A 20,794-nucleotide genomic window follows, 5' to 3' on the forward strand; every position below is an offset into this window, starting at 1 on the left:
ATCCATTGTTTATTGCTTTAGTACAAAACCTTTTTTGAATCTGTGTAAAGTGGTATGCCCTGGATCTGACATGGCTGTATATGTCTTGCTGAGGAGACGTGGAGGGGCATAATCAAACGGGACCAGCCATCTCTAAGGGCAGCCATCTGTAATGATGGCCCCGTAAAGCAGTGTACCTGACCGTATTATCGAAACAAGATGGCCAGCCATCTTTGTTTCGATAATACGGTCGGGGCCGGCCAAATCTCAACATTTGGGCCAGCCTTAGAGATCACCGGCGATAGAGATGGCCGCCATTGGTTTTTGCCAATAATGGAAACTAATGGCGGCCATCTCAAACCCGGCCAAATCCAAGCCATTTGGTCGTGGGAGGAGCCAGCATTTGTAGTGCACTGGTCCCCCTCACATGCCAGGACACCAACCGGGCACCCTAGGGGGCACTGCAGTGGACTTCACAAATTGCTCCCAGGTGCATAGTTCCCTTACCTTGGGTGCTGAGCCCCCCAAATCCCTCCCCAAAACCCACTCCCCACAACTGTATACCACTACCATAGCCCTAAGGGATGAAGGGGGCACCTACATGTGGGTACAGTGGGTTTTGGGGAGTTTGGAGGGATCAACATTTACCACCACAAGTGTAACAGGTAGGGGGGATGGGCCTGGGTCTGCCTGCCTGAAGTGCACTGCACCCACTAAAAACTGCTCCAGGGACCTGCATACTGCTGTGATGGAGCTGGGTATGATATTTGAGGCTGGCATAGAGGCTGGCAAAAAATGTGTTTTAATTTTTATTTTTGGGTGGGAGGGAGTTGGTGACCACTGGGGGAGTAAGGGGAGGTGATTCCCGATTCCCTCCAGTGGTCATCTGGTCATTTCGGGCACTTTTTCGAGGCTTGGTCGTGAACAAAAAGGGACCAAGAAAAGTCGGCCAAATGCTCGTCAGGGCAGGCCTTCTTTTTTCCATTATCGGCCGAGGCCAGCCATCTGTTAACCACGCCCCTGTCCCGCCTTCGGTATATTGCTGACATGCCCCCTTGAACTTTGGCCGGCCCTGCGACAGAAAGCAGTTGAAGCCAGCCAAAATCGGCTTTTGATTATATCGATTAGGCCAGCATTAGGAGAAGGTCGGCCATCTCCCGATTTGTGTCAGAAATGGCCGGCCTTCTCCTTCGAAAATAAGCAGGATAGCTACAGAAAGAGAAACTTGTAGTGGTCAATCAAATTGAGAAACTGCTTTTACTCTGTTCCACTGGGTGGTTTTGTTTTGGTTTTTTTACTGGATCCCACTGGATTTGTGTTTTTTACTGTTTTATCCTTTCTGCAAATCTCACTGTGCTAGTTAGACAGAAAGCTAAACTTTGATTCAATTTCATTTATGTAGACTGACCTGCTCACCCAAAACAATTTATTAGAAAACTAAGGGCTCCTTTTACTAAGCCACGTAGGCACCTACGTGCGCCCAACATGCGCCAAATTGGAGTTACCGCCTGGTTACCATGTGGCACTTGCAGTAATTTCAATTTTGGCGTGCATCTGAAAAATATTTTTTATTTTCTGGCACGCATAGCGGACGCGCGCCAAGTGGCATCTGACACATGTAGGTCATTACCACCCAAATTCTTTACCGCTAGGTCTATGGCTGGTGGTAAGGGTTCAGACCCAAAATGGATGTGCAGCAATGTTGATTTTGCCAAACGTCCATTTTCGTGAAAAAAGAGGCCTTTTTAACAGGTGTGCTGAAAATGATTCTGCGTGCTCCTAAAACCCACGCCTACTCTACTGTAAGCCGTTTTTCAGCGCACCTTTGGGAAAGGATCCCTAAAATGGGTAAAATTGAACTTATTGTAAGATAAATGGAAATAACTGCATACGTTATTTATGTATTTATATTAAAAAATGTATATCCCACCTATCCCTAAGCATCTTACTATTACAGCTGTCACATAAGCTGCTTGTACAGAACAGAAACTAAGATGAAAAACACTGCTGAGCAATTCCTCTAATAGCATCTCTTTCAACTTTACCTCAAACAGGGACATACTATGTGGGAGGCTGTTCTGCTCAGATAGAGCATCCTTCCAGAAATGCTTGTTTGCTTCTAGTCCTTCTGGAGATGCATTGCTTGTGACCAATGGAACAAAATGTGGAAGTGAACAGGTAGGAAAAAAATCTATTGTCACTAAGGATGGATGTTGTTTGTGATGAAATGTTATTTGTCACTATGTGCAAAGAGGGCACACTATGCTTAAACAGTAGCAACAGAAACAGAAAAAATGGGAGCACATAAAGACCATAAGGCCTATCAAATCTGCCCATCCATAGTGCCTACTATCCTTTCCTTTGCTATAGAGATCCAACATTCAGTGTTGCTCAAGTTACTTTGTAAAAGTAATATATTACACTTTAATAAAAGAAATGTTAAGTATGAAAAATAATACATTACAGGTACTAGTTATTTGTTTAATAAAAGTAATAAGTTAAAGTAATTTATTACAGTTACTTGTTAAGTTACTGTGGGGCTCATGTTCAAAGCACTTACAAAGTTCCATAGGTTACTCTGAGGGGCATTTTTGATATGATACTCAAGTCCAACTTTGGATGTTTTGCACAAAACGTCCAAAATCTGAATAGGAAATAAGGTCATTTTGAAAAAAGAAATAAGTCTATCTTTTTTTTTTTTTTAATACTGATTCAAACAAGGTTTTGTGCTTTGGATGTTTTGGTTTTTTGGTCCATTTTCAAAAATAAAAAACAAATAAGTGCAAAATGTAGAGATTCATGCCATTGGGATGTAGGAGGAACCAGCATTTTTACTAGACTGGTCCCCCAGACATTCCAGGAGAGCAATGGGGCCCCTAGAGGTCACTTCTGTGCACTTCATGAAATTGCTCCCAGGTGCACATCTCATGTTTGCTCCCTTATCTTGTCCCCTGAGCCCTCCAAAACCCACCAAAAACACAGTCCCCCACTGTATACCACTACAATAGCCCTTATGGGTGAAGGGGGCACCTATATGTAGGTACAGTAGGGTTTTGGTGACTTTGGGTGGGATCACAGTTTCCACCACAAGTGTGACAGGTAGAGGGAGATAGGGTCCTGGGTCCCCCACTGTGTACTGCACCCATCACTACACTGTTCCGGGGACTATCCTTTGCTTCTTCATTCCGGAGCGTTCTTTCAATTGGAGGTCTCTTCTTATGGTTTCTGCTCCATCCAGGGTATCCACTCTAGTGGCTATCTTCATGTCATCCGCAAAAAGGCAAACTTTCCTTCTAATCCTTCAGCAACATCTCTCACAAATATATTAAACACAATCGGCCCAGTACTGATCCCTGAGGCACTCCACTACTCACCTTCCTTTTCTCCAAGTAGATTCATTCACAGCCACCCAATCCAATTCATCACTTAGGGTCCTAAGTTCAGCCCTCTCAGCTTATTCATGAATCTTATGTGAGGAACCATATCAAAGGTGTTGCTGAAATCCACGTATATTGCATCTAGTGCATGTCCTTTATCCAGTTCTTTGGTCACCCAATCAAAGAAATCAATCAGATTCATTTGGCAAGATTTTCCTTTGGTAAAGGAATGTCCCTGTGACATCTCACCCATTTTGCCTTCCTCAAGGTTATGCATATTTAGATATTTAACTGTGTCTCCATATGATTTATGAATAAGGCTACTGACTGCTTCAAGTGATTTCAAAAAGGTTACTTGAACAAGTTCTTTCAATCTTCTACATTTTCCCAGGCTTGTTGAATTGCTTACCAAACTGATTTTGTTGAAGTCTGTATGTCAGTAATACTTCTTGGGTGGACATCAACGTGGGCTAACGTTATTTTACTGTTAACCCCAAGTATTAGTAACTGGTCTTATTGAATAAAATGAAATGTGCTAAAATAACATCTCTTAAAGTGACATCTAGTGGCAAAACAGTGCTTGTAAATGGCTCCTTTTTGCCTTCTCAGTACAGGCAGACACTGCAAGACTTGTAAAATTTTGAAAGAGGAAAGATGTGGAACACAAATGAGAAAATTTAGCATAAGAAAAATATTTAAAATAATAAATATTCATTTTCAACTGTGTAATTTGGTTTGCAGATGTGCTTTAATTCACAATGCAAGAGTATTGACAAAGAGTGGATACACTGCTCAGAGAAATGTAAAGGCCATGCGGTAAGACTTGAGTTCTCTCTTGTGTGTGTTGGGAAAGATTGGTCTAGGCTAAGAAATGTAGCCTACAATATTTAGTGGCATTTATCCAGATAGGAGAGGCTCCTTCTCAGATAAGAATTTTCCTATGTATTGCTAATATTCAGCACTGACACTGGAATAACTATCCAGACAAGTTAGGACAGCTATTTTGGCATTTAAAGCTTTACCCAGATATTCAGCATCAGTATCTGGGCATAACTTTTTTTGTTTTTTAATTACGCATACTTCCAATTACATCTCAAGTACAACATTTGAAAACAGAAAATTCTATCCATTCCAAGGAAATAAGTGACAAAGCAAATACAAAAAATTAAAAAGCTAAAAAGAATAGTTAGTATTAATAACCTCAAAATTAGGAAATAAATGGGGGGTGGGGCATAGGAAAGTGGAGAAGGAGAAGGAGAAGAACCTACCCACAAACTAACAAAATAAAGATAATTTCTTCCAGAGGCTACCGGTTAAATATTTATAGGAGTTTAATCTATTCAGTGGAAACAACATTCAGTATGGGAGAAGACGCTACCATTGGGATTGGAGGTTTCCTAGCTTCCAGAAAATTTCTTAGATGAGCCGGGTCAACCTGGGTATAACTTTAAATGCCAAAGCCAGAATTTTAAAGCAACACTGGCCAAGGAGTTTAAATAATAGCATTGATAGAGGCCTAACTAGAAAATGTTCTGGGAGGTGTGCATGGGAAGTAGGGGGAAAAATATAACATTAAACATAGCACACCATGCCAAATCCCAATAATAAAATCACTAAGGACGTCTTTTACTAAGGTACGCTCACGTTTTTGGCGCCCGCTAAAACTGTGAGTGTGCTAATAATGTGTTATTTGCAATAATGAAGAATACCATGGAACTTTTTATCTCACCACAGAAGCTTGAAAACCTAAATGTATGCAAATTAGTTCTTTATTAAATCAGCTCTTTATTATGCAAAATGATTAACACAGCTTTCATTGATGCTTGCAAGACGAGTTATTCATGGAAAGAGAGATGCTATTTATGTTCCTTCTTGTGAGGGTCAGGATGGTAAGGTGTTGTCCGAGGCTCCAAAGGAGCAACTGAAAGTATCCAATGATTTTTAAACAAATCCCTTCTCTCATCTCAGTCTATTCAAAAATAGATCTCCCTTTTTCAGAACCCCCATTCACTGCAATCCCTGGAAACCATCCTCCACAGCAGCCACTGGGGGGTTCCCTGGTAGGTAGTGGTGGAAGGGCAGGAGCAATCCCCAGGCAGTCTGGCACTGGAGGCTTCCTCAGTTAAAAAAAATCAAACAAACCTTGCTTTGTAATCTTACGATACTACTGCCAAGAATTAGATATTCCAGCAAGTAAAGTCTTATTCAAAAAAATGGATCAGGAGTGTGTGTGTGTGTGTGTGTGTGTGTGTGTGTGTGTGTGTGTGGGTGGGTGGGTGGGGGGTATTTTTTCCACCACTGACAGATTGCAAGCCTGAGTTGAGTTCCTTTTTTTTTTTTAAATTTTTTATTTATTGAATTTCAAATTTTTACAAATGAATATCAATTTGTAAGGTAATACAGAGAAACAGTTATAAGGCAAATACAAAATAAAAGATATATATATCTAATCGTAATATTCTAACTCTTCCTTAGACCACAACAGTTATTGGGGGGGAGTGGATTTAGAAAACTAAAAGGAGAATTCAATAAGGAAAATCAAATTTTAAACCACCTGTTCTTTATCCCGTCATCTTCTATTCGCTGATTCAGTTGTTCCAGTCTGGCGGCTAATTGGATTTTTAGAGTCCAGAAAAACCTTCAGCTGACACGGTTCAAAAAAGACATATTTGACACCTAGTAAACGTATCACACATTTACAGGGATAAACCAATGTAAAAGTTGCACCCAAAGTTTTACATCTTCTCTCAGGGTCAAGAATTGTTTTCTTCTTTGCTGGGTCACCTTTGTGACATCAGGGTATACCCATATTTTTTGACCGCAAAAGAGTGCTGAGGAGTTTTTGAAATATAATTTCATAATCGTATTTAAGTCTTGCTCAAATACTAAAGATACTATCAAAGTCCCCCGGTTAGATATTTCAGCCATAGAGTCTTCCAATAATGCGGTTAAATTCTGCAAGTCGATATCATTCCTCTGAGGGGCTATGTTCACCATATTTACTGATTGAGAAGCCTCTCCACGTTTCTGAATAGTTGGAAGGTAATAAACTTTATTACAAGGGGGAATGTCTTTAGGAGAGAGCTTCAGAATCTCTTGTAGATATTTTTTGAAGAAATCATAAGATGATAATGCAGGTGAAATTGGGAAATTCAATAGTCTAAGTGTAAGACGTCGATTAAAGTTCTCAATTTGCTCTATTTTGCGAAATGTTAGCATTTTATCTTTAACCAAGGTGTCCACAGTCAATTTCACTGTATTTACCTCCTCTTTTACCTGAGATACTTGATTTGATACCTCTATTTTTATTTTATCAAAAGCTTCTGACATTGTAGACAGTTTACTCACTATTGTAGACATTTCTTTAGTAGATTTAGCCACCTCAGCCGAAAGTCCCCGGACCGCTTGCCAAATAGCCGTCAGGGTAACCTCTTGTGGGGCTCCTTGCTCCAGTATGTCTCCTTCTGCTTGTCCAGGGGAGGAACCGCCGATCAGGCTCAAACTGTCGGCGTCTTCCGTCTCAGCTTGGCCTGTAAACCCCGCCCTGGAACTTGCAGGACACGGAGGTCGCGTCAGCTCAGGCGGCGATAGCGTGGTATCCGGTCCCAGAATAGACGTCGCTACTTCGGCGTCACTCAACGCGGGACTCGCCAAACCATGTTCCACCGGGAAGCTTGTCATGTAGCGGTCTAGGGTCTGCTGTATCGGAGACGAGGTAAAGGCTATCGGCGGTTGCCTTTTAATCGCCGCTTTCCGCTTAGTATGAGGCATTTCAACACAGGAAAAATAAGAATGAGGTATTTCCAGCAGACTCCCGAGGCGCTCACGCAGCAAGCTAGGACGCCATCTTGCCACTCCCCTCCCTGAGTTGAGTTCCACTTTTCCACTTTCTTTGCAGTTCTGTGGCAGTATAGTCATGGTATTTCCTTCAGTAGCAATGTGCCAAAAGACATTATCACAGTATTTGCGAACCTGTGTTACTGCAGTAAATTTATGGAACTACAAGCTGCCTTAGTGCAAAGGATACTAAGGGGCCCTTTTACTAAGCCGCATAAGCAGCTACGTGCGCCCAATGCATGCCAAAATGGAGTTACCGCATGACTACTGCATTGCCCTTGTGGTAATTTCATTTTTGGCACGCAGCGCACCCCCAAAAATATTTTTTTTTTAATGCGCGTCAGCTACGTGCACCAAGTGGCATTTGGCAAGCATAGGTCATTACCACCCGGTTACCACAAGAGACTTTATTGCTAGGTCAATTGCTGGCGGTAAGGTCTCGGACCCAAAATGGACATGCGGCAATTTTCATTTTGTCGCACTGAAAAATGGATTGGTGCGCACCCAAAACCCGCGCCTATACTACTGCAAGCCATTTTTCAGTGCATCTTAGTAAAAGGACCCCTAAGTTCGTACCCAAGGAAATGGAGGGTTAATTGGTTTTCACATGGTCACGTGGAGGGGCATAATCGAATGTGAACGCCCATCTCCATGGGCGTCTATCTCCGAGAACAGGTACGTGAAGTGGCGGGACAAACCGTATTGTCGAAAAAAATGGACGTCCATCTTTTTTCCGATAATATGGTCCAGCCAAATGCATCGGATTTGTGCAGATTTGAGCTGGGCGGTATCGTTTGTCAGCGATAATGGAAACCAAAGGCGCCCAGCTCAAAAATGACCAAATCCAAGGCACTGGGACGTGGGAGGGGCCAGGATTCGTAGTGCACTGGTCCCCCTGACATCCTAGGACACCAACCGGGCACTCTAGGGGGCACTTGTAACAATTTAAAAAAACAAAGCAAACTACCTCTGAAGTCCTTAGCTCCCTTCCCTTGGGTGCTGAGCCCCCCAAATCCCCCCCAAACCCACTCCCCACAACATTACACCATTACTATAGCACTTATAGCTGAAGGGGGGCACCTAGATGTGGGTAAAGTGGGTTTTGGGGGCGGTTTGGAGCGCTCCCATTTACCACCACAAGTGTGACAGGTAGGGGGGGATAGGACTGGGTCCACCTGCCTGAAGTCCACTGCACCCACTAACAACTGCTCCAGAGACCTGCATACTGCTGTGATGGAGCTGGGTATGACATTTGAGGCTGGCATACAGGCTGGAAAAAAAGTTTTTAAACTTGTTTTTTTTTTGGGTGGGAGGGGGTTAGTGACCACTGGGAGAGTCAGGGGTGGTCATCCCCGATTCCCTCCAGTGGTCATCTGGTCATTTAGGGCACTGTTTTGGGACTTGTTCGTGAAAAAAAGGGGTCCAAAAAGTGACCCAAATTCGCGCTAAAAACGCCTATTTTTCGATTATCGTCCGAGGACGCCCATCTCTCATCAGCCGATAAACACGCCCCTGTCCCGCCTTCACCACGCCTCCGACACCCCCCGTCAACTTTGGCAGTTTCCGCAACAGATTGCAGTTGAAGATGCCCAAAATCGGCTTTCGATTATACCGATTTGGGCGCCCATGGGAGAAAGACGCCCAACTCCCGATTTGGGTCGAAATATGGGCGTCTTTCTCTTTTGAAAATAAGGTGGAGTGAGCATCAGTAGGATTTGCACTGCTCTAATCATTAGATTACTCTTCAAGAGAGCTGCTGCTAAGAACCTGAACATGATGAACTGGCTGGAAAAGGAAGTGGCTTTCCTTTACTCAGTAGCACTGATGTCTTTAGATCTGAGTGATCCAGCTTTAATCTTGTTACATTAAATCCCTGTATAGGTTGTATCCCTGAACAATGGCTATCAGCTCAAAGTGTAAAGTAATATTCACCGAGCACTGAGGGTTTTGGAGATTGTTGAACTTCTATACTGCAGCAACTTATCATTTCTATAGCACTAACAGATCTACCTACAATTAATATACATTTTGAAACAGTGGATCTTTTCTAGGGTAAATGCAGAGGGAGAGACCTTTTGCCCAGAATGATTGAAGAGTAATAAAGTGTTTATCTTTGCTTAGGTGTGTAACCATGAGCTGCAGTGCCAGTGTGAAGAGGGATGGGCTCCTCCAAACTGCGATGTACTTCTCTTTCCAAAAGTGAGTAGCATCTTACAAAGGTTTACACCAGTGCAACCTAAACACATTCCCACAAAGCATCAGCTACCTAGGTTGTCTCTTCACTGAACATATTCTCCTTTTCTGCTTCTGTACAGATTCAGGGGCCCTTTTATTAAGTCACGTAAGCACCTATGCACGCCCAACGTACGCCAATTCCATGCTACTGCCCGGCTACTGAGTGGCCCGTGCAGTAATTTCATTTTTTATGCACATCCAATACGTGCGTCAGAAAATATTTTTATTTCCTGGCATGCAGGCAGTAATCGGCATTTCGATGTGCATTGACCATTACCGCCTGGTTAATGCTTGAGACCTCACTGCTAAGTCAATGGTTGGTGGTAAGGTCTCAGACCCAAAATGGACGCGCGCCAATTTTCATTTTGCCGCACGTCCATTTTCGGCCCTCCCCCCAAAAAGGCAGTTTTTAAAGGTGCACTGAAAAAAGATTCTGCGCGTGGTCAAAACATTTGCCTACACTATCGCAGGCCACTTTTCAGCACACCTTAGTAAAAGGACCTCTCAATGTTGCTTATACCAAACACAATGTTTCTTTAGACCATACATCTCTTCTGTCCTACAAGCTGATACACGCCACCACCTTCTCTTACATGAGCACGCAGTTGTGGAATGCATTACCTACAGCCCTGAGAACCATTGACAAAATAACTAACTTTCGCAAATCTTTGAAGACACATCTCTTCAATAAGGCCTACAAAGAGAACCCATAGCCTTACAAAACTACCTCACCAACCCACCCAGTTATTAAAATCCACCATCTATACTATCCTGCCCAATACCTTCCTTCTCTCTTCCTTTTCTTAATCTCTATATATTACTAATTGTATCTGATATCCTGGAATGACACGTCATAACAAAACTCTGTAAGCCACATTGAGCCTGCAAATAGGTGGGAAAATGTGGGATACAAATGCAATAAATAAATAAAATATTATATAGTTTTTGATTTGGATTTGATTACAAACATGTCCAAACATGAGCTCAAGACGAATTACATTTCATGTAAAATAAATATTTTCCTGCCCCAGAAAGCTTATAATCTAGGAGACTGGGAGACTGGGCGTCTAAATGGCAGATGACGCTTAATGTGAGCAAGTGCAAAGTGATGCATGTGGGAAAGAGGAACCCGAATTATTGCTACGTAATGCAAGGTTCCACGTTAGGAGTCACCGACCAAGAAACAGATCTCGGCGTCATTGTTGATATGTTGGAATCCTCTGCTCAGTGTGTGGCAGCCGCTAAGAAAGCAAATAGAATGTTAGGTATTATTAGGAAAGGAATGGAAAACAAAAGTGAGGATGTTATAATGCCTTTGTATCGCTCCATGGTGCGACTGCACCTCGAATATTGTGTTCAATTCTGGTCACTGCATCTCAAAAAAGATATAGTGGAATTAGAAAAGGTACAGAGAAGAGCGACGAAAATGATAAAGGTTGTAATTAATTAAACTCTGGAATTCATTGCCAGAGAATGTGGTAAAGGTGATTAGCTTAGCGGGGTTAAAAAAAGGTTTGGATTGCTTCCTAAAGGAAAAGTCCATAGACCATTATTAAATTGACTTGGAGAAAATCCACTGCTTATTTCTGGGATAAGCAGCATAAAATGTATTGAACTTTTTCGGAATCTTGCCAGGTATTTGTGACCTGGATTGGCCACTGCTGGAAACAGAATGCTGGGCTTCATGGATCTTTGGTCTGTCCCAGTGTGGCAATACTTACATACTTATGCATGGTTCGGGAAAAGGTATCTTGCAAAGATACCTCACAAACAGGGAAGATAGGGTTTCTGGATAGTGAGGTTGCACAACAGACCATGGTAGGCCAGGTGCCCTTAAATACAACTAAAGATCAGACAAAAGATGTCAAATCAATAGTTTCAGGTACTAAGCATCATGCAAAAAAGAACAACAAACATACTCTGAAATGTCTATATGCAAATGCTAGGAGTCTAAGAAATAAGATGGGAGAGTTGGAATATATTGCACTAAATGAAAAATTGGATATAATAGGCATTACTGAGACCTGGTGGAAGGAGGATAACCAGTGGGACACTGTCATACCGGGGTACAAAGTATATCATAATGATAGGGTAGACCGGACTGGTGGAGGGGTAGCATTGTATATTAAAGAGAGCCTTGACTCAGATAGATTACAAATTCAGCAGGACACAAATCACACCTTTGAATCACTGTGGGTTGAAATTCCATGTATAAAAGGGAAAAAAATGGTGATAGGAGTGTACTACCGTCCGCCTCGCCAGGATGAGCAGGTAGACACAGAAATGATAAAAGAAATCAGAGACGCGAACAAAATGGGCAATGTGATAATAATGGGTGACTTCAATTATCCAAATATAGACTGGGTAAATGTAACATCGGGACACGCTACAGAGATACAATTCCTTGATGAAATCAAGGACAGCTTTATGGAGCAACTGGTGCAGGAGCCGACGAGAGAAGGAAAAATTCTAGACTTGGTCCTTAGTGGAGCGCATGATCTGGTGAGGGACGTTATGGTACTGGGGCCGCTTGATAACAGTGACCATAATATGATCAGTTTTGACATCAACCTTGAAGTAACTGTACACAGAAAGTCAAATACGTTAGCGTTAACTTTAAAAAAGGAGACTATGATAAAATGAGAAGAACGGTAAAAAAAAAACTTAGGGGGGCAACTGAGAGAGTAAAAACTGTACAACAGGCGTGGACGCTGTTCAAAAATACCATCCTGGAAGCCCAGGCCATACATATTCCGCGAATTAGAAAAGAAAGACGGAAGTCCAAAAGACACCCGGCCTGGTTGAAAAGTAAGGTGAAGGAAGCTATTAGGGCTAAAAGAAACGCCTTCAGAAAATGGAAGAAGGAACCGTCTGAAAATAACAAGAAACAGCATAAGGAGTGTCAAAGCAAATGCAAGGCGCAGATTAAGAAGACCAAGAGGGAGTATGAAAAAAAGATAGCATTAGAGGCAAAAAAACATAGTAAAATTTTTTTTCGGTATATTAAAAGCAGGAAGCCGGCAAAAGAATCGGTTGGGCCGCTGGATGACCGAGGGGTAAAAGGGGCGATCAAGGAAGACAAAGACGTAGCGGAGAGACTGAATGAATTCTTTGCTTCGGTCTTCACCGAGGAAGATTTGGGTGGGATACCGGTGTCGGAAATGGTATTTCAAGCGGACGAGTCGGAGAAACTTACTGACTTCACGGTAAACCTGGAGGACGTAAATGGGCAGTTCGGCAAACTGAAGAGTAGCAAATCTCCTGGACCGGATGGTATTCATCCTAGAGTACTGATAGAACTGAAAAACGAGCTTGCGGAGCTACTGCTAGTGATATGCAACTTATCCTTAAAATCGAGCGTGGTACCGGAAGATTGGAGGGTGGCCAATGTAACGCCCATTTTTAAAAAAGGCTCCAGGGGAGATCCGGGAAATTATAGACCGGTGAGTCTGACGTCGGTGCCGGGGAAAATGGTAGAGGCTATTATCAAAAACAAAATTACAGAGCACATCCGAGGACATGGATTACTGAGACCAAGTCAGCATGGCTTTTGTGTGGGGAAATCTTGCCTGACCAATTTACTTCAATTCTTTGAAGGAGTGAACAAACATGTGGACAAAGGGGAGTCGGTTGATATTGTGTATCTGGATTTTCAAAAGGCGTTTGACAAGGTACCTCATGAAAGGCTACAGAGGAAATTGGAGGGTCATGGGATAGGAGGAAATGTCCTATTGTGGATTAAAAACTGGTTGAAGGATAGGAAACAGAGAGAGTGGGGTTAAATGGGCAGTATTCACAATGGAGAAGGGTAGTTAGTGGGGTTCCTCAGGGGTCCGTGCTAGGACCGCTGCTTTTTAATATATTTATAAATGATTTAGAGATGGGAGTAACTAGCGAGGTAATTAAATTTGCTGATGACACAAAGTTATTCAAAGTCGTTAAATCGCGACAGGATTGTGAAAAATTACAAGAGGACCTTACGAGACTGGGAGACTGGGCGGCTAAATGGCAGATGATGTTTAATGTGAGCAAGTGCAAGGTGATGCATGTGGAAAAAAAGAACCCGAATTATAGCTACGTCATGCAAGGTTCCACGTTAGGAGTTACAGACCAAGAAAGGGATCTGGGTGTCGTCGTCGATAACACACTGAAACCTTCTGCTCAGTGTGCTGCTGCGGCTAAGAAAGCGAATAGAATGTTGGGTATTATCAGGAAAGGTATGGAAAACAGGTGTGAGGATGTTATAATGCCGTTGTATCGCTCCATGGTGCGACCGCACCTTGAGTATTGTGTTCAATTCTGGTCGCCGCATCTCAAGAAAGATATAGTAGAATTGGAAAAGGTGCAGCGAAGGGCGACTAAAATGATAGCGGGGATGGGACGACTTCCCTATGAAGAAAGACTAAGGAGGCTAGGGCTATACAGCTTGGAGAAGAGACGGCTGAGGGGAGACATGATAGAGGTATATAAAATAATGAGTGGAGTGGAACAGGTGGATGTGAAGCGTCTGTTCACGCTTTCCAAAAATACTAGGACTAGGGGGCATGCGATGAAACTACAGTGTAGTAAATTTAAAACAAATCGGAGAAAATTTTTCTTCACCCAACGTGTAATTAAACTCTGGAATTCGTTGCCGGAGAAAGTGGTGAAGGCGGTTAGCTTAGCAGAGTTTAAAAAGGGGTTGGACGGATTACTAAAGGACAAGTCCATAAACCGCTACTAAACGGACTTGGAAAACTCCAAAATTCCAGGAATAACATGTATAGAATGTTTGTATGTTTGGGTAGCTTGCCAGGTGCCCTTGGCCTGGATTGGCCGCTGTCGTGGACAGGATGCTGGGCTCGATGGACCCTTGGTCTTTTCCCAGTATGGCATTACTTATGTACTTATGTACTTATGTAACCTGCGTTAATGTTTTGATAAGCTTTATTGCACATTAACAGACATTATTTAATGCAAGAACTCTAAGAGGCATCATTCTTGTGGAAAAATTGATTTATTGTGATTTTAAGAATTCAATGAAGATTCTAAAAATAAATTATTAAAATAATTTACCAAAAATGCAATTATGTGACCAACAATACTACAATTACCTATTTATTATATTATCAATCTGATTTAAAAATTTCACTATGATTTCCTCACTTTTCCTATTTCTCTTAAGGTTTATGTAACTCTAGGTTGCTCAGTGAGCATCAGGTTAGGTTACTTAAAAAGTTTATTGGACTGGTAGTTGAGTGACAGGGCAAAAACTGACACTTTAATCTTCACACTCAGCACACCTCTAGCAATCAAAGTAGTGTACACATGGATATCTGTTCCTAACCATAAAGGGTTTATTCAAACTTGGAACAGATCAAATAAATGTGACAGTACTTTAAAGCAACTATTTACAGGAATTGTATCTGTCAGACAGTTTAGGTAAGTTAATACTTACAGATAAAGTCTTTTATATTCTCCTCCCTAATTCTCTATTCTTAAATACAAGTGTAAAAGTTGGTTCTCTCCAGAGGGAAACCTGGTGCTGGAGGCTTTACCTTGGCTTCTTTGCTAGACTTTTCCTAGTCTCTGCGTTCTCCTTCTCAGGCTGGATGTGTAGCATCTCTTCTTCTTTATCCATTACTCTTCCTTAAACATTGATGGTGCCCTGGGTCCCTGTTCCAGTTGTCATCTGAGGTAGACCAGCAGCTTTCCAGATTCTGCAGCTAGTTCCCACTCCTAGCTCTAGTGCATCTGAGACTAAGTTAGTCAGAGATCTTTCTCTCAGTAGATAAAGATGCTGCAGTCAGATTATTAGCTATATTTTGTCCCCTTGTATTGGTCATAATAATTGGTCAGGGAGCCTGAAACCAAAACCCTGGTCCCCTTGCTGCAAGGGACAGTGGCTGAGGACCTGGAACCTAAGACAAGAAACCCTACCTTGGGCTGGATATTTATTCCAGTTCAGAATTTTTTCTCCATGGGATGTATCCTTCCACGCTATCAATCAGGAAGAAGAACATAGCCTCTGTTCTATAAGCTTTGGGGTAAGAAAATGGTCAGAACTGTTTTACTTTGGTAGTGTAACTAAAGCTAAAGACATTTTTAAAATAAATAATACCTTAATAATAGTTTGGGAAAATTCCTAGCAGTAAAGTGTGCAATCTTTTTAAAATACTAAGGGCCCCTTTTACTTAGCCGTGTAAGCATCTACGCATGCCCAACGTGTGCCAAAATGAACTTACCGCCTGACTACCACATGTCTCTTATGGTAATTGCATTTTTGGTGCACATCTGCTACATGCATCTGACAAAATTTTTTATAATTGGAAGCACTTAGTGGAAGCACCAAGTGGCATCTCACATGTGTAGGTCGTTACCACGCAGATTCTTTACCACTAGGCTGGTGGTAAGGTCAGATACCCAAAATGGCCGCGCAACAATTTTGATTTTGCCACACGTCCATTTTCAGCAAAAATTTTAAGAAGGCATTTGTGGTACGTGCGCTGAAAAATATTTCTGCACGTGCCCAAAACCTGCGCCTACACTACCGCAAGCCAATTTTTACCACGGCTTAGTAAAAGGGCCCTAAATGCTTGTACTACATTCCCTGTCAACAAGTTTCAAAGTGCAACTATATGTTGAGTAAAAAAAAATACTTTCTTCTATGTTTTAAGTATTTGCTATGTAACTTCATGGAGTATTCTCTAGTCTTGTATTTTTTTTTAATCCACTCAGGATTTTGTAGAACTCTACCAGATCTCCCCTCAGCCATCTATTCTCCAAGCTAAAGAGCCCTAACCTCTTTAGCCTTAAATCATTCTACCCCTTTTATCATTTTCTTCACCCTTCTCTATACCTTTTCTAATTCTGCTGTAGCTGTTTTGAGATGCGTCAACCTGAATTGCACACAATACTCAAGGTGTGGTCTCACTATGGAGTGATACAGAGGCATTATGATATTCTTTATTCTTTCCTAATAACTCCTAGCATTCTGTTTGCTTTATTTGTCTCTATTACACACTGAGCACGAGTAAATGATTGTGCAATTTTGTAAAAACCGTTTTCTGTTTGTAAAAGTGGCTTAACATGCAGAAAACCGTTTTAAGGGTCTCTTTACAAAGCTGTGGTAAAAAGTGGTCTGCTGTAGTGTGGGCGCATTTATAGGCACGCACTGGGCCATTTCTTTTACTGCAGCTGGGAAAAAGGCTATTTTTAATGTGCTGGGAAATTGGCCCGCGCTAATATTAAAACTAGCGCGGATCTATTTACGGCCTGAGCCCTTACCGCCACCCATTGACCTATCAGTAAGGGCTCACATGGTAAACCACGCAGTGTGCGCCAAATTATTTTCTACCATAGGAATCAGCATGCGCCAAACTCAGAATTACCACCGGGCACATGTGCTGCCCTGGTTGTAGTGCCGATTGGGCACATGTTAGCCCTCCCATCCCTCTGTAAAAGGGTCCTTAGAATATTATCTCCAGTCAGGCAACTTTCAAATTTTAGGCTGAAGTAAATACCAGTTTACCTGAAAAGAAAAACTGATGAAGAATTGCCCGCTCCATCTACACCTAAAGGTGCTTAAGCTGTTTGATTGTGCAGTTACTTTTACCAACAGAGAAAAGGGACAAACTCAAGAGACAAAATCAGTGAAGATTTCCCTTAGACACAAACTCACACTCCTGTGAGTTAATGTACCCACAGGGCTGCAACTCCTACAAAGGTTTCAAAGTTGTGCTAAATGTGATCATCACACATGACAGTACTAACTAAAATGCCTGAAGGTTAGCATCCATTTTTGCAAAATGTAGCTATGGGATGTGAATGATCTCCTGTCTCCTCTGCATCCATAAGTAAATGTCACCAGTAATTATTTTGTGTGTTGCTCTTCATTTGAGCTGAAGGGGTTGAGGGGACTCTTTAGCCCATCAGGGGGCTTCTAAAGCCCACCTGGGGTTCTCTAAATGCCCTTTAATTTATGCCCTTGATATGAGAAGTAGGGCTTTGTCACATGCAGAAAATCTTTACTGTGAAAAATGGCCGACAAAGTCTTGTTATTGACCTCATTTTTATAAAACATCCCACTAATAAGCTGCATTCCTTATGATTTTGCAGATAGCAACCTAACTTGAAGATTAAAGAAGGAATCAAGGAAGACCACAAACATCAAAATGGAATTTTATTATAGACAAACACCATCTCCAGAAGCGTGACAGCCAAAATCATTTCATCGGATTCTTTTTCTCTGTATAGTTGACTTTGTTTAGGAGGTGCTAACCATGCTTACATTCCCCAAATTCTATATATGGCGCTTTAAGTTGTGTGCACTAATAGGGTGTATGCAGCCAAAATGTGCACACAATTTAATTGATTAGCAAGTCAATCAGTGCCAATAATTGGTACTTAATTCAAATGTATGCACACAACTTTATAGAAGTAGTCTATAACATGGTGTGCGCAAATTCTAATATGCACAGCTAAAAAGGGGACATGGTCATGGGTGGAGAATAGGCTGGTTGTGGGCATGCCAAAATAAATATTTGCACTGTTATTGAATACATCCGATATGCACCTACGTTAGGCACAGTTATTTAGGCCTGGTTTTAGGTAGCCTAAATGGGTGTGCCTAAATTTTAGGCACAAGAAGGGCAGATGCATATATTCTATAAAGTGCGCCTAACTTTAGGAGTAGTTTAAAGAATAATGTTGAGTGTGGTTTTTTGGCACCGATTTACAATTTTATATATTATCTATTGATCCAAAAAGAATGACTGGGACAAAACTTTGAGGCTTGTAAGGATGAAATTAAGGAAGATTAGTTTGGGGGGAATGTGTCAGTTATTAGATGTACTCTGGGAAACACCTGACTAATTAGAGTTAGTAATATGCATTGGACATAGTGTGGTCAATATTCAGCAGGGATATATACAATAACACAATACAGCACCTGTTAACTACCATTAGATAACACATAACAACACCACCATATAAGTGGAAGGTAATGGATCAATGCTAAACATCCCAAACAGGACTAATGTCCAAACATAGGAGCTACAGCAGTTACAAACACTGGCAACTTAACCACCAGAACTAAATAATAGTGGAGAAAAAACGCACAAGGCAGAAATAAATTCCAATCAACGCAAAAGTGTTTGGTAACTCTAATGAAAAAGAAGTCGTCAGTTGGACTTGTTTTTCATTAGCTAGAGTTACCACACACTTTGAGTTGAGTGGAGTTTTTTTTTTTTCTGTGTTGTGCGTTTTTCTTCACTATTATTTAGTTCTGGTGGCTAGGTTGCCAATGATTGTAACTGCTGTAGCCCCTATTTTTGGACATTAGTCCTGTTTGTGGTGTTTAGCATTGACACATTACCTTCCACTTCTTGAATTTATATGGTGTTGTGGTTACATGTTATCTAGTGGTTAGCAGGTGCTGTATTTAGTAGGGTGTTCTATTAATAAATTTTTTAAGGTGTACTTTTGAATCATATTAATGTAGCATTTTTATATTAATGTCATTCTTTTCTGGGTTAAGGGAAGTTTAATAAAAGAGAAAGCTCCTGTAATATTGCTGGTGTTGGTTAGTGTGTGTGTGTGTGTGTGGGGGGGGGGGGGGGTTAAGGGAACTTTAATTAAAGACAAAGCTCCTGTGATATTGCCAAAATAAGCAAGTAATCTACACTGATGAGCGATGAATTATGATATCTCTGTACAGTTAAGGAACTATAGCGTGCCATTTGAAGCAACTGGTTCCTTTTGAAAGAAAACAGCAAATTGGGCCTTGTACATGGTCCTCAGTGCCCAGGTTCCAGGTTACTTTACTGCTAGGGGTGCACACTTAGGGATCCTTTTACTAAGGTGCGCCAAAAAATGGCCTGTGCTGGTATAGACACATGTATTGGACGTGCGCAGGTCCATTTTTCAGCACACCTGCAAAAAAGGCCTTTTCTTTGGCCGAAAATGGATGTGCGGCAAAATAAAAATTGGTGTGCATCCATTTTAGGCCTGAGACCTTACTGCCACCCATTGACCTAGTAGTAAAGTCTCATGTGTTATCTGGGCGGTAATGGTCTAAATGCATACAATGCCGATTACCGCCCAGTTAGCACTGCACTCTGGAAAAATGAAATTACCGCCCGGGCCACATGGTAGCCCAAAATTGACACACATAGGATGCACGCAGATGCCTACATGGGTTAGTAAAAGGACCACTTGGTCATCAATGTCTGCAATATACTTTCATTCAAAATGAAATAGGAAGAATCAATGGGTTTCCTGATTCATTCAGAAATAATATGAAAGTAAATAGGAATTTCATTCCTTGTACATTTGTTTCTTTATTAAACACTCCTTCTCCTCCAACATTAAGTAAGATGCAGGAAACTTCAAACAAAACCAAGCCTCTTCTGACTCCTCTAGACCCTCTCAGAATTCTCTCAAACCTTAATGCATAGCCAAGATCGAAGTAGGGCAGGAGTGATCTGCAGTCACTTCAGTTGCACGAGTGCCATACTTCAAATAATGCTGTGGGTATTCTCAATGTTCTGCATATATCAGCCTATGGGGTTGGGGGGAGGATAGGAAGGGGGCAAGGGTGGGCCAGGCCATAAACTGTTTTGGGGTTTATTTTTTTCCTTTTTTCCCCCAAATAAAAGGAATAAATAAAATAAAACATAAAACAAATCCACCCGCTCCCTCAATAAAATGAAGCATTCATCAGTGTATACCTCTATTAAATGTACCATCTGGCCAAGCAGCAATAATGATTTGCTGTTAGGATGTTATACATTAATGAACTTCGAATGTAAGTGCTCATCAAAATGATAGGAAAAAGTCAGAAAAACAATAAGGGCATTTTCGAAAAAAAAAAAAAAAAAAAAGTCCAAGTGAAAAATGCACAAAATCAAACCATTGGGATGTAGGAGGAGCCAATAGTTTTAGTAGACTGACCACACAAACATCCCAGATCAATGGGACACTGCAGTGGACTTCACATAAAATGTCCCAGGTACACATCTCACTGTTAACCCCCTCATATTGTATGGCAAGCCCTCCAAAACCCACCAAAAACCTACTGTACCCAACTGTACACCACTACAATAGCCTTTATGGCTGTAGGTGTCACCTATATGTGGGTACAGTAGGTTTTTGGTGGGTTGTGGGAGACTGACATGTTCTACCACAAGTGTAACAGTTAGGGTGGATCATGAGCCTGAGTCCCCTTCTCCACAGTACACCACACCAACCACCAGGTTACTCAAGGGACTTGCTTGCTGCTCTAATAGAACTGGCTATAACATCTGAGGCTGTACTAGAGACTGGTAGTATCTGTTGTTTTCACATCTTTGGGGAGTGGGAAGAGGCCAGTGACCACTCAGGTAGTA

General features: G+C 41.7%; 1 protein-coding gene across 1 annotated transcript in view; it reads left to right on the plus strand.

The window, feature by feature from the left end:
- Positions 1-18,966, plus strand: part of LOC115469717 (zinc metalloproteinase-disintegrin-like brevilysin H2a) — a 107,109-nt gene extending 88,143 nt beyond the window's left edge. Inside the window, exons 20-23 of the mRNA XM_030202504.1 lie at positions 2,034-2,157; positions 4,098-4,172; positions 9,315-9,392; positions 17,526-18,966. Coding sequence (XP_030058364.1) covers positions 2,034-2,157; positions 4,098-4,172; positions 9,315-9,392; positions 17,526-17,537 — 289 coding nt within the window. The 3' untranslated portion in view covers positions 17,538-18,966. The remainder of the gene's footprint in view (positions 1-2,033; positions 2,158-4,097; positions 4,173-9,314; positions 9,393-17,525) is intronic.
- The last annotated feature ends 1,828 nt before the right edge of the window (positions 18,967-20,794 follow it).

The sequence above is a fragment of the Microcaecilia unicolor genome, chromosome 4, assembly GCF_901765095.1.
Source record: "Microcaecilia unicolor chromosome 4, aMicUni1.1, whole genome shotgun sequence".
Classification (NCBI taxonomy): Eukaryota; Metazoa; Chordata; class Amphibia; order Gymnophiona; family Siphonopidae; genus Microcaecilia; species Microcaecilia unicolor.